Source organism: Salvelinus alpinus, chromosome 17 (genome assembly GCF_045679555.1).
Source record: "Salvelinus alpinus chromosome 17, SLU_Salpinus.1, whole genome shotgun sequence".
Lineage (NCBI taxonomy): Eukaryota > Metazoa > Chordata > Actinopteri > Salmoniformes > Salmonidae > Salvelinus > Salvelinus alpinus.
The window spans coordinates 30951602-30963880 of record NC_092102.1 but is presented as its reverse complement, the minus strand read 5'-3'; the positions used below and the strand labels follow the sequence as shown (position 1 = coordinate 30963880).

At 44.9% G+C, this 12279-nt stretch overlaps 1 protein-coding gene across 1 annotated transcript in view; it reads right to left on the bottom strand.

The window, feature by feature from the left end:
• The window catches only part of LOC139541862 (piezo-type mechanosensitive ion channel component 2-like), a 33498-nt gene that overhangs the window by 11934 nt on the left and 9285 nt on the right, over window positions 1–12279 (bottom strand). The window contains exons 17-36 of the mRNA XM_071346753.1: window positions 11999–12175; window positions 11646–11798; window positions 11183–11383; window positions 10835–11039; window positions 10527–10628; window positions 4933–5098; window positions 4500–4743; window positions 4105–4201; window positions 3801–3960; window positions 3580–3669; window positions 3391–3473; window positions 3006–3071; window positions 2659–2771; window positions 2456–2576; window positions 2287–2349; window positions 2016–2182; window positions 1709–1908; window positions 1320–1481; window positions 797–1072; window positions 383–641 (exon numbers count right to left, since the gene is read on the bottom strand). Coding sequence (XP_071202854.1) covers window positions 383–641; window positions 797–1072; window positions 1320–1481; window positions 1709–1908; window positions 2016–2182; window positions 2287–2349; window positions 2456–2576; window positions 2659–2771; window positions 3006–3071; window positions 3391–3473; window positions 3580–3669; window positions 3801–3960; window positions 4105–4201; window positions 4500–4743; window positions 4933–5098; window positions 10527–10628; window positions 10835–11039; window positions 11183–11383; window positions 11646–11798; window positions 11999–12175 — 3105 coding nt within the window. The remainder of the gene's footprint in view (window positions 1–382; window positions 642–796; window positions 1073–1319; window positions 1482–1708; window positions 1909–2015; window positions 2183–2286; window positions 2350–2455; window positions 2577–2658; window positions 2772–3005; window positions 3072–3390; window positions 3474–3579; window positions 3670–3800; window positions 3961–4104; window positions 4202–4499; window positions 4744–4932; window positions 5099–10526; window positions 10629–10834; window positions 11040–11182; window positions 11384–11645; window positions 11799–11998; window positions 12176–12279) is intronic.

The window sequence follows — 12279 nt, the reverse complement described above, 5'->3', positions numbered from 1 at the left end:
TGTTGCTCTTAGACGTTTCCACTTCACAATAACAGCACTTAAAGTTAACCGGGGCAGCTCTAGCAGGGCAGAAGTTTGACTAACTGACTTGTTGGAAAGGTCGCATCCTATGACGGTGCCACGTTGAAAGTCACTGGGTTCTTCAGTAAGGTCATTCTACTGCCAATGTTTTTCTATGGAGATTGCATGGCTTTGTCCTCGATTTTATATACCCGTCAGCAACAATATGGCTGAAATAGCCGAATCCACTCATTTGAAGAGGTGTTCACATACTTTTGTATTTATAGTGTATATTATATATAATTAACCATCAATCTAAATAATCAACCAGCCAACCAATCAATCAACATATCACTCCGTTGGGGGTGCCTGCTGTGTGTACCTCTGTGTAGATGATGGCAGCCATCCAGAAGCGCTTGGTTGGGCGTGGCACAGACAGCATGGCCCAGAGGAAGATAAGGATGGGCAGGATCAGACTGAGCAGCGAGGCCGACACCATGTGGTTCAGGATGATCACAAAGTAGCACAGCATCTCTGACTTAGACACCATGGTGTTGTACAGGGCAAACACTAGCCTCAGGTGTCTCGGGAGAGACTGGAAGAACTGATCAGACTCTTCAATTTCATCGTTACCAAACATACTGCAACAGAGGAGAATCACAGTACGTGAGAAAACTTTTTTTTTTTTTGTGATACTCAACTTTACTATAAGTTACTGTGATACAACTGAATGGGTACACTTGACTATACCATGATTGTAACAAGAAAAAACAAGTCCCAATCTCCCATGACTGACTTGTTGAGCAGTAGCTCGCTGGCCGTGAGGTTCCTGGTCTCACTAAGAGGCCTGGAGGAGTCTGGGAAATCTTCGCTATTCTCATCACACTCCAGATAGTCCAGGGAGATGGATCCTGAAAGCATCACAGCTTTTTCCCTCTCCTCCTCTTCTTCCTCCCTCCATTCCTCCTTCTCCATTCTATACTCCTCCTCCACTTTATATTCCCCCTCCTCTTCTTCATATGCATCCTCTCCTTCTTTACTGTCCTCCTTATTGGGAACAGTATCATCATGGCTGATGAAAAATGTAATTCAGAAAGAAAGATGGATGTAAGATGGAGTCAAACAAACTATGAGTTTATAGAGGGGTATAGAGAGTTAGTAGATATGAAACCAAATATACAGTAAGTCAAATAAAATAAGAGTTTATTTGTTGAGGATGAGCTGGCAAAACGGCCACCTTCTCTATTGGCGCCATCTTGAATAATGGTGTACGGTATAAAGAGCAGAGGAAACCATAAGTGCATAAGTGTCACCATCACCTTAGTGGAGGGTCTTCAGTGTCAAATGAGTCAAGGTCCAGGTTGGTAGTTTTCAGTAGTTTCCGTCTGAGTTGGTCGGCAGCGGCTTGGAGTATAGGAGGGTCATCCAGCTCATCCAGTGTGGGCTGACGAGACCCCAGCAGGGTCTCATCCGTCATGCAGCTAAGACGTGATGACAGGGAAACATGTTGACCATCCTGGTCCTATGAAGCCTTTCATAAAGCCTCCATAAAGAGGTTATAATGCAGAATAGCATAATAGTATAAATACTCAATAATACATTTAAAACTGATTGGTTCTGTATAATACATGCAGCCTGCTTATGGAATAGGTAACGAATTTCATGAATTAACAAATCAAGACTCTATAGGTGTTACATCAATGCTGACCTGGACAAGCTGCTACCCCAGGAGATTTTGGAGTGGGTGTGTTTCAGCTTGGAGTAACCTCTCGCTGATGACGGTACAGGTGGAGGGGAGGAGACAGGGGGAACTATGTCTTCCTGGTCTTCCAGGGAGGCCAGGGTGTTCTGTCTGGACATCCAGTTCTCATAGAAGCGCTTCACACTCTCCTGTGACACCTCTTTCCCCTGTAAAAGGAACATTTTATTTTTGTCAACACTGCAGGGAGGACATAACTTAAAACAGAGTTTTACAAGTCAAATGACGTATCCCCTGTGGATGAATGTTACTTCACCTTCTTCTGTTGCTGGCCGAGAAGAGCCCTTTCAAAACGTAGCACTTTGGAGATGTCCAGACCATCTTTGCAGAAGGAGTTCAGGCCCTCAGTGAGGTCATCCAGAAGGGACAGGATAAACACCCAGAAAAACTTGAGCGAGTCGATAATCCTCTGAAATATATTTTCTGTGAGAAGACAGAAACATTGTATCAAGTTAGTGGCAGTACACGGACTTCTAGAGTTATTCTACTGTATATCCATGAAGGGTCTGTTGAGGTGAAATGTTGACCTTTCTCCTCCACTTCATTTTCCTCTTCCAACTCATCCTCACTAGACTCGGCCCTCTCAATGCCTTGGATCAGACAATTAAAATCATGATGACACAAAATAACACATTAGTTATTCTGTCTCTATGACAAAATTATGCAAACAGTCCCATACAAACCAGACCCTCTTACCTTGCTGTCTCTGCAGCTGTCTCTTTGCCCTCCTCTTCTCCTCTTTTTTCATCTTTGACTCTTCTTTTTTGTGCAAATTTAGGGCTGCTTTGGAGCTTGTGACCCATGCCTCATAAGCTAACTGTGGAGAGAGGAGGCACATTCAACAACGTACCCTAAGACTATTTTACAACTCTTTGTAGTTTGTCTTCTATGTCCCTCACCTGAAAAGCAGATTTCTTCTTTGTTAGTGTCTCTTCCTCTTTCTTTTCCTGGACTTCCTCCTCTTCCTCTTCACTGTCACTCTCAAATAGATGGTAGCCACAGTTGTTCTCAACTGGAGGAAAGACAGAAGTGTAAAACAACAAAGACATGAACTCCTGCTCATTCCACTTTATACTATTGCAGTATGTGAGCTGTTTTGACCACTTAAAATTACTTGAATTTGAATATAAAAATGACAATTCATAATGAGATTAAATGAAAATGATTGAACCATATCCCCCTATTGAGGTTCTGTTTGTAACTGAACAAATCTGAATCTTATTACTTAGGTTTATGGAACACTTACCACCAGGCCGTGAGACCCATGGTTTCCACCGTTTCTCCTGATCATTCTCTGCCTTCTCAATTTCACCTGGAAAATATATTCACCCATTCATCCCATCCCTACATCATAAATGTATCCTTTCATTCAGTGAGACTGAGAAGAATAATGAGTCGAGTCTCCCCCCACCTTAGAATGTAAAGCGATTTGAGCAGTTTTAATAGTCTAGTGCTATTGAATCTAATATTAAAGCTGGAGGTAAACATTGCCCCTAACCACAGAGCTAGGATCAAATTATCTTACCTCCCAATTCTAGTAGGGGTAAATACAAATATCAAAGAGTATACGTTTAAGAACGGACCCTTCGTCAGTGGTTATGGACAACTTCTACTAGCTCCATGACACTCACCGTTTCGCACTGTATCAGTAGGGGGCGCTGGTACGTCGCCTTGGCCAGGCTTACTCTTCTGTTTGGATTTGATCTTCTCCATCCTAGAGGAAGGGTTCAACACAGTGAATTAAAACAATGCAACAATAGCAAACCCCTTTGACTGAACACTAGATGAGAACAAACAAACTGCTGTGGCATAAGTCTTACTGCTTCTTCAGCGTCTCCACAGACTTCTTCTCCATCTCCAGTCTTGCAGCAACCAGTTTCTTCACTTTGGCTTCAAAGAGCTCAGCACCCCTTGAAATATGAAAGAAAAACAACCTATGTGGTCATACATTCAGCTGGTTCCATTCAATAGATTAATAAACCGTCATCTCAAAACTTTACTGGTAAGGAAGTGGTCAGGTCAGTAACTAGATAATTCTAACCTGGAGGCCAGGATCTTGGAGGCCTTGAGGTCAGACACCACATACAGGAAGTAGTAGCTGAGGAAAACCCTCCTCTGAGCCAGGAGCACGGTGAAGCAGATCGCATCCCACACGATGCCCGCCTCCCCCTCCGGCAGCTCACACTCATCATCAGGAGCAGCTGGGAACACACACACACATACACATATCTAAGCACACACGCAGGTGTGCACGTAGCTAAACACACACAGACACAGATAGAACAGGCGACATAAATGCACAACAACACACACAGTGTGTTAATGTGATTATCAGTCACACTTACGGAGGTCATAGCCTTTGATTGTACAGACCATGCTGAAGGCCTGAATGAGCCAGCAACCATTCTTCAACAGGCTGTCCAAATAAGCACATGAGCCAAGCTGTGGACACACACATACAGCAAGACAGATAGCTCAGAGGAGACAGAAGATGGGACATGAGACACTGATAGTCAGTAAGTGAAGCTGTTACATTAGCATCAAAGAATGAAGACTAGATTAGTGCAGTAACACAGAACAGGCTGTTAGCATTGATGAGTGATTAAAACCGACTGTGTTATTAGCATAATACAATGTGGTACACATAGTATATGAATGAAAAATCCCTTTCAGCAATGAGGATAGGCTAGGTTTGAGGATAGGCTAGCTGAGACAGTGAGTGATTAGCTAGCTAACATACAGATAGCAGGTTCTTCATGCCAATGACAAAACAGGTGTATCCGATGAGCCAGTCCCAGAGCCTGAGGATGTATCGTACAGGCTGCATGAGCAGGCTGCCCCCAAACAGCATGAAGTAGAAGCAGGCTAGCAGGTAGCCCAGGCAGAAGATGTTAATGCGGGTGGTGCCTGTGATGAAGATGAGGCACAGCACCAGCCAGAAGAAGTAACTGAACACAAACACCTTGACCATGTCCAGGTAGGACCTGAGGGAAGGAGAGACACATCCATATTACCAATTGAGTAGGTCCAGGAGTTTTTCTATACCATGTGACCAGACTGGAAAAAACTCTGGGCCGTGGTTGTAGGCTGTAAGTTGTTTCATGAAAACTATAAAAGAGTTGTCTAAAGCACTTACAGGTCTGCAACCACGCTAGCTTAGAGAGTCCTCTGACCTGCAGTGGAGGAAGTTGTTGACGGGGATGTACTGGTTGAAGGAGCGTGGGTCCAAGCTGCGGCTGATCTCCACGTTCTCCCCCCCCATAAGGCGCACCGCGGCACGGTTCTCCTCCTCAAACACCTTCCACTGCAGCGATGAGCACATGAGCAGGAGGTGGTCGTCTGGACACACAGAAAAACAAAATGGCTGCCTTGATCACTTACACTACATGACCAGAAGTATGTGGAAACGTGCTCGTCAAACATCTCATTACAAAATCATGTGCAATAATATGGATCCTCCTTTGCTGCTATAACAGCCTCCACTCTTCTGGGAAGGCTTTCCACTAGATGTTGGAACATTGCTATGAGGACTTGCTTCCATTCAGCCACGAGCATTAGTGAGGTCGGGCACTGATGTTGGGCGATTAGGCCTGGCCAGTTCCAATTCATCCCAAAGGTGTTCGATGGGGTTGACGTCAGGGTTCTGTGCAGGCCAGTCAAGTTCTTCAACACCGATCTTGACAAACCATTTCTGTATGGACCTCACCTTGTGCTTTGTCATGTTGAAACAGGAAAAGGCCTTCCCCAAACTATTGCCACAAAGTTGGAAGCACAGAATCGTATACAATGTCATTGTATGCTCTTGTATGCTCTGCAGCGTTAAGATTTCCATTCACTGGATCTAAGGTGCCTAGCCCGAACTATGAAAAACAGCTGCAGACCATTATTCCTCCTTCACCAAACTTTGGGGCAGGTAGCGTTTTCCTGGCATCCGCCAAACCCAGATTCGTCAATCAGACTGCCAATCTCTGAAACTGGAAACACTTATCTCCCTCACTAGCTTTAAGCACCAGCTGTCAGAGCAGCTCATAGATTACTGCACCTGTACATAGCCCATCTATAATTTAGCCCAAACAACTACCTCTTTACCTACTGTATTTATTTATTTATTTTGCTCCTTTGCACCCCATTATTTCTATCTCTACTTTGCACATTCTTCCACTGCAAACCAACCATTCCAGTGTTTTTACTTGCTATATTGTATTTACTTCGCCACCATGGCCTTTTTTATATTTGTATTTATTTATATACACTGCTCAAAAAAATAAAGGGAACACTTAAACAACACAATGTAACTCCAAGTCAATCACACTTCTGTGAAATCAAACTGTCCACTTAGGAAGCAACACTGATTGACAATAAATTTCACATGCTGTTGTGCAAATGGAATAGACAAAAGGTGGAAATTATAGGCAATTAGCAAGACACCCCCAATAAAGGAGTGGTTCTGCAGGTGGTGACCACAGACCACTTCTCAGTTCCTATGCTTTCTGGCTGATGTTTTGGTCACTTTTGAATGCTGGTGGTGCTTTCACTCTAGTGGTAGCATGAGACGGAGTCTATAACCCACACAAGTGGCTCAGGTAGTGCAGCTCATCCAGGATGGCACATCAATGCGAGCTGTGGCAAGAAGGTTTGCTGTGTCTGTCAGCGTAGTGTCCAGAGCATGGAGGCGCTACCAGGAGACAGGCCAGTACATCAGGAGACGTGGAGGAGGCCGTAGGAGGGCAACAACCCAGCAGCAGGACCGCTACCTCCGCTTTTGTGCAAGGAGGAGCACTGCCAGAGCCCTGCAAAATGACCTCCAGCAGGCCACAAATGTGCATGTGTCTGCTCAAACGGTCAGAAACAGACTCCATGAGGGTGGTATGAGGGCCCGGCGTCCACAGGTGGGGGTTGTGCTTACAGCCCAACACCGTGCAGGACGTTTGGCATTTGCCAGAGAACACCAAGATTGGCAAATTCGCCACTGGCGCCCTGTGCTCTTCACAGATGAAAGCAGGTTCACACTGAGCACATGAGCACATGTGACAGACGTGACAGAGTCTGGAGACGCCGTGGAGAACGTTCTGCTGCCTGCAACATCCTCCAGCATGACCGGTTTGGCGGTGGGTCAGTCATGGTGTGGGGTGGCATTTCTTTGTGGGGCCGCACAGCCCTCCATGTGCTCGCCAGAGGTAGCCTGACTGCCATTAGGTACCGAGATGAGATCCTTAGACCCCTTGTGAGACCATATGCTGACACATGCACATTTGTGGCCTGCTGGAGGTCATTTTGCAGGGCTCTGGCAGTGCACCTCCTTGCACAAAGGCGGAGGTAGCGGTCCTGCTGCTGGGTTGTTGCCCTCCTACGGCCTCCTCCACGTCTCCTGATGTACTGGCCTGTCTCCTGGTAGCGCCTCCATGCTCTGGACACTACGCTGACAGACACAGCAAACCTTTTTGCCACAGCTCGCATTGATGTGCCATCCTGGATGAACTGCACTACCTGAGCCACTTGTGTGGGTTGTAGACTCCGTCTCATGCTACCACTAGAGTGAGAGCACCGCCAGCATTCAAAAGTGACCAAAACATCAGCCAGGAAGCATAGGAACTGAGAAGTGGTCTGTGGTCACCACCTGCAGAATCACTCCTTTTTGGGGGGTGTCTTGCTAATTGCCTATAATTTCCACCTTTTGTCTATTCCATTTGCACAACAGCATGTGAAATTTATTGTCAATCAGTGTTGCTTCCTAAGTGGACAGTTTGATTTCACAGAAGTGTGATTGACTTGGAGTTACATTGTGTTGTTTAAGTGTTCCCTTTATTTTTTTGAGCAGTGTATATATTTTGTTTGCCTTCACCTCCATTATCTCACCTCACTTGCTCACATTGTATATAGACTTATTTTTCACTGTATTATTGACTGTATGTTTGTTTTACTCCATGTGTAACTATGTGTTGTTGTATGTGTCGAACTGCTTTGCTTTATCTTGGCCAGGTCGCAATTGTAAATGAGAACGTGTTCTCAACTTGCCTACCTGGTTAAATAAAGGTGAAATTAATTAATTAATAAGAAATGGTGAAGCGTGCTTCATCACTACAGAGAACTCGTTTCCACTGCTTCAGGGTCCAATGGAGGTGAACTTTGCACTACTCCAGCTGACGATTGGCATTGCTCATGGTGATCTTAGGCTTGTCTGCGGCTGCTCGGCCATGGAAGCCCCTTTCATGAAGCTCCCGATGAACAGTTATTGTGCTGACGTTGCTTCCAGAGGCAGATTGTAACTCGGTAGTGAGTGTTGCAACTGAGGACAGACAATTTTTTGATGCGCTATGCACTCGGCGGTCCCGTTCTGTGATCTTGTTGCTCTTAGACATTTCCACTTCACAATAACAGCACTTACAGTTGACCGGGGCAGAAATTTTACGAACTGACTTGTTGAAAATTGGCATCCTATGACGGTGCCAAGTTGAAAGTCACAGAGCTCTTCAGTAAGGCCATTCTACTGCCAATGTTTGTCTATGGAGATTGCATGGCTGTCAGCAACGGGTCTGGCTGAAATAGCCGAAACCACTAATATATATAGTGTATGTAGGAGATACAAATTGATGTTGTATGAATGGATTTACATTACACACTATATACAGGGTATTCAGACCACTTGACTTTTTTTTGTTACGTTACAGCCTTATTCTAAAATTTACTAAATTGTTGTTTTTTTCTCACCAATCTACCTACACACAATACCCCAAAATGACAAGGCAAAAACAGGTTTGTAGAATTTTTTGCAAATTCATATAAAATTAAAAATGTAGTATCACATTTACATAAGTATTCAGACCCTTTACTCAGTACTTTGTTGAATCACATTTTGGCAGCGGTTACAGCCTTGAGTCTTCTTGAGTATGATGCTACAAGATTGGCACACCTGTTATTGGGGAGTTTCTCCCATTCTTCTCTGCAGATCCTCTCAAGCTCTGTCAGGTTGGATGGGGAGCGTTGCTACACAGCTATTTTCAGGTCTCTCGGGTAAGTCTGGTTCTGGCTGGGCCACTCAAGGACATTCAGAGACTTGATCCAAAGCCACTCCTGCATTGTTTTGGCTGTGTGCTTAGGGTTGTTGTCCTATTGGAAGGTGAACCTTCGCCCCAGTCTGAGGTCCTGAGCGCTCTGGAGCAGATTTTCATGAAGGATCTCTGTTTGTACTTTGCGCCGTTCATCTTTCCCTTGATCCTGACTAGTCTCCCAGTCCCTGCTGCTGAACAACATCCCCACAGCATGATGCCGCCACCACCATTTATTTAACCTTTATTTAAGTCAGTTAAGACGCTTGGCATTCAGGCCAAAGAGTTCAATCTTGGTTTCATCAGACCAGAGAAATTTGTTTCTCATGGTCTGAGAGTCCTTTAGGTCAAATCAAATCAAATTTATTTATATAGCCCTTCGTACATCAGCTGATATCTCAAAGTGCTGTACAGAAACCCAGCCTAAAACCCCAAACAGCAAGCAATGCAGGTGTAGAAGCACGGTGGCTAGGAAAAACTCCTTAGAAAGGCCAAAACCTAGAAAGAAACCTAGAGAGGAACCAGGCTATGAGGGGTGGCCAGTCCTCTTCTGGCTGTGCCGGGTGGAGATTATAACAGAACATTGCCAAGATGTTCAAATGTTCATAAATGACCAGCATGGTCAAATAATAATAATCACAGTAGTTGTCGAGGGTGCAGCACCTCAGGAGTAAATGTCAGTTGGCTTTTCATAGTCGATCATTAAGAGTATCCCTACCGCTCCTGCGGTCTCTAGAGAGTTGAAAACAGCAGGTCTTGGACAGGTAGCACGTCCGGTGAACAGGTCAGGGTTCCATAGCCGCAGGCAGAACAGTGCCTTTTGGCAAACTTCAAGCGGGCTGTCATGTGCCTTTTACTGAGGAGTGGCTTCCGTCTGGCCACCCTACCATAAAGGCCTGATTGGTGGAGTGGTACAGAGATGGTTGTCTTTCTGGAAGTTTCTCCCATCTCCATCAGGATCTTGGTCACCTCCTTGACCAAGGCCCTTCTCCCCCGATTGCTCAGTTTGGCCGGACGGCCAGCTCTAGGAAGAATCTTGGTGGTTCCAATCTTCTTTCATTTAAGAATGATGGAGGCCACTGTGTTCTTGGGGACCTTCAATGCTGCAATCATTTTTTGGTACCCTTCCCCAGATCTGTGCCTCGACACAATCCTTTCTCGGAGCTCTACGGACAATTCCTTCCACCTCATGGCTTGGTTTTTTCTCTGACATGCACTGTCAACTGTGGGACCTTATATAGACAGGTGTGTGCCTTTCCAAATCATGTCCAATCAACTGAATTTACCACAGGTGGACTCCAATCAAGTTGTAGAAACATCTCAAGGATGATCAATGGAAACAGGATGCACCTGAGCTCAATTTAGAGTCTCACAGCAAGGGTCTGAATACTTATGTAAATAAGGTATTTTTGTTTTTTATTTGTAATACATTTGCTGAAATAAGAATAAACTGTTTTCGCTTTGTTACTATGGGGTATGGTGTGTAGATTGATCAGGACTTTTTTTATTTAATCCATTTTAAAATGAGGTTGTAACGTAACAAAGTGTGGAAAAAGGGAAGGGGACTGAATACTTTCCAAATGCACTGTATATTAGACAATGGCCTGAATCCTTGAGATATGCATTCATACTTTCATGTAAATCAAGAAAGAATGTCAATAGGAGATTTCCCACAAATGACTGAAATTGGAAATGGCTGGGATGAAGACAGAGAGACTCACAGAAAATGAAGTAAGGGGCAGGACGCATGGCGAAGTCAGGCAGATAAAGCCACTTGATGAGGTTGGAGGTCAGGGCCTGACTGGAGGTCCTCCATGGATAATCTGACAGATAGAGTAGAAAATTAAGAAAGCAGTGATAGAAACTATTTACTATTCTATCACCGGGTAACTGCACATGTTTTTAATGGCAGTAACTCTAGAATGAGGCCTATGTAATATGCAATCGTGTGACTCAAATCCTAATCACACATCAATTATGGTGTAGTTACTACTGTAGTACATTGTAATCTCCAGATATCTCTCCTTACCGACACAGAGAGCGGGAGGGATGCCGATACAGAGCAGGTACTGCAGCACCATGAGTCCTGCAGTGAAGCAGCAGTACTTAGGCCACATCTCCCCTATGGCCTTCCTGCGTCGTCGTGACAGAACAGCCATCAGAGCACAGGAGTGCAGCAGCGCGTAGAAATCCATCCGTTGGCCAATCACATTCACCGCCACCACAAAGCACACCTGAGGGACAGGTAGAGCATCTCAAAGAGCTATACAACCACTGTGACATGATGATCCTTCAAAATGAAAACATATAGATTAACAGTACAAAATCTCAAATGGAAGCTACAGTAAAAGAGCTATATTGGTTGTAGCTACTCTACCTCCAGGCCAAACTTGTAGAAGAAGTAGTTGATGAAGTACTTGATGCAGGGCAGGATACCTTGGTCCAGGTGCTGGCGTGTGATGCCTTGGAAGATGATGCTGAAGGTGGGGACCTTGAGGTCATTGTGGAGGCGATAGTAGAGCTGATGTCTATGGACCGTCACCTCAAACACCAGCAGCCCCAGCACCATCAGGTGGTTCTGACATCAAAGAAAAACACAACCAAAGAACACTCAGACGATAGAACCATAGATTAATGAAGCTACCACACTAATAATAGGATATTAATTTCTATGTACAGTACTTACCATTATGTATTAATCTGTTATTAAAATGCATACATCTCAATATCTCTCTTTCAATGGTTTTCATGGCCATACAGTGCATGGCATGACTGACAAATGACATCTGACATCAATATTACTAAATAACCACAGATACTGAGTGAAAAGCTTGTCTTACCCTGAGACAGGGCAGGATCCTGTCTTCACACTTGCGCAGCTCTCCACACCATATGGCTGGGTCAACAGGCTTCACATAAAGCACAGACCTCCTCAGCAGCTCTGCCATGTTCCCCTCCAGCTCCAGCCCTGTCCCATTAACTGACACCAGGCTCTGCACAAACAGAGATGCATACTACTGTAAATGTAGATAGTCACACACACACATACATGCACGCACGCACACACACATGCACGCAAACATGACATAATTCCCTTGGGAGCCAACCATTACCAAGTAGATATTGCTGCTACAGAATAATTAATTTTCAGTATTTGATCAGTGTTTTGCATTCTAGAGGAAAGTGAACTCACAGTGGTACAGTTGGAGGAGTACTCCAGAGGTTTGATGACCTTGAGCTGGTACAGCATCTTACACACCACCATGACACAGGCCCAGACTGAGGACACACTGGAGGCGATGGGGTGGAGCCGGGGGAAGGGCAGGGCAAAGGCCCACAGTACCAGAAACAGGAAGTTCATCAGAGACACCTTGGGCAAAGGAACGCAACGCATGAAGCACATGTTTAGTGCAGACCCCCTACACAGCATTTGTGGTGAAATCAGTGCAGTGTAAATGCAGTTGATGCACCATA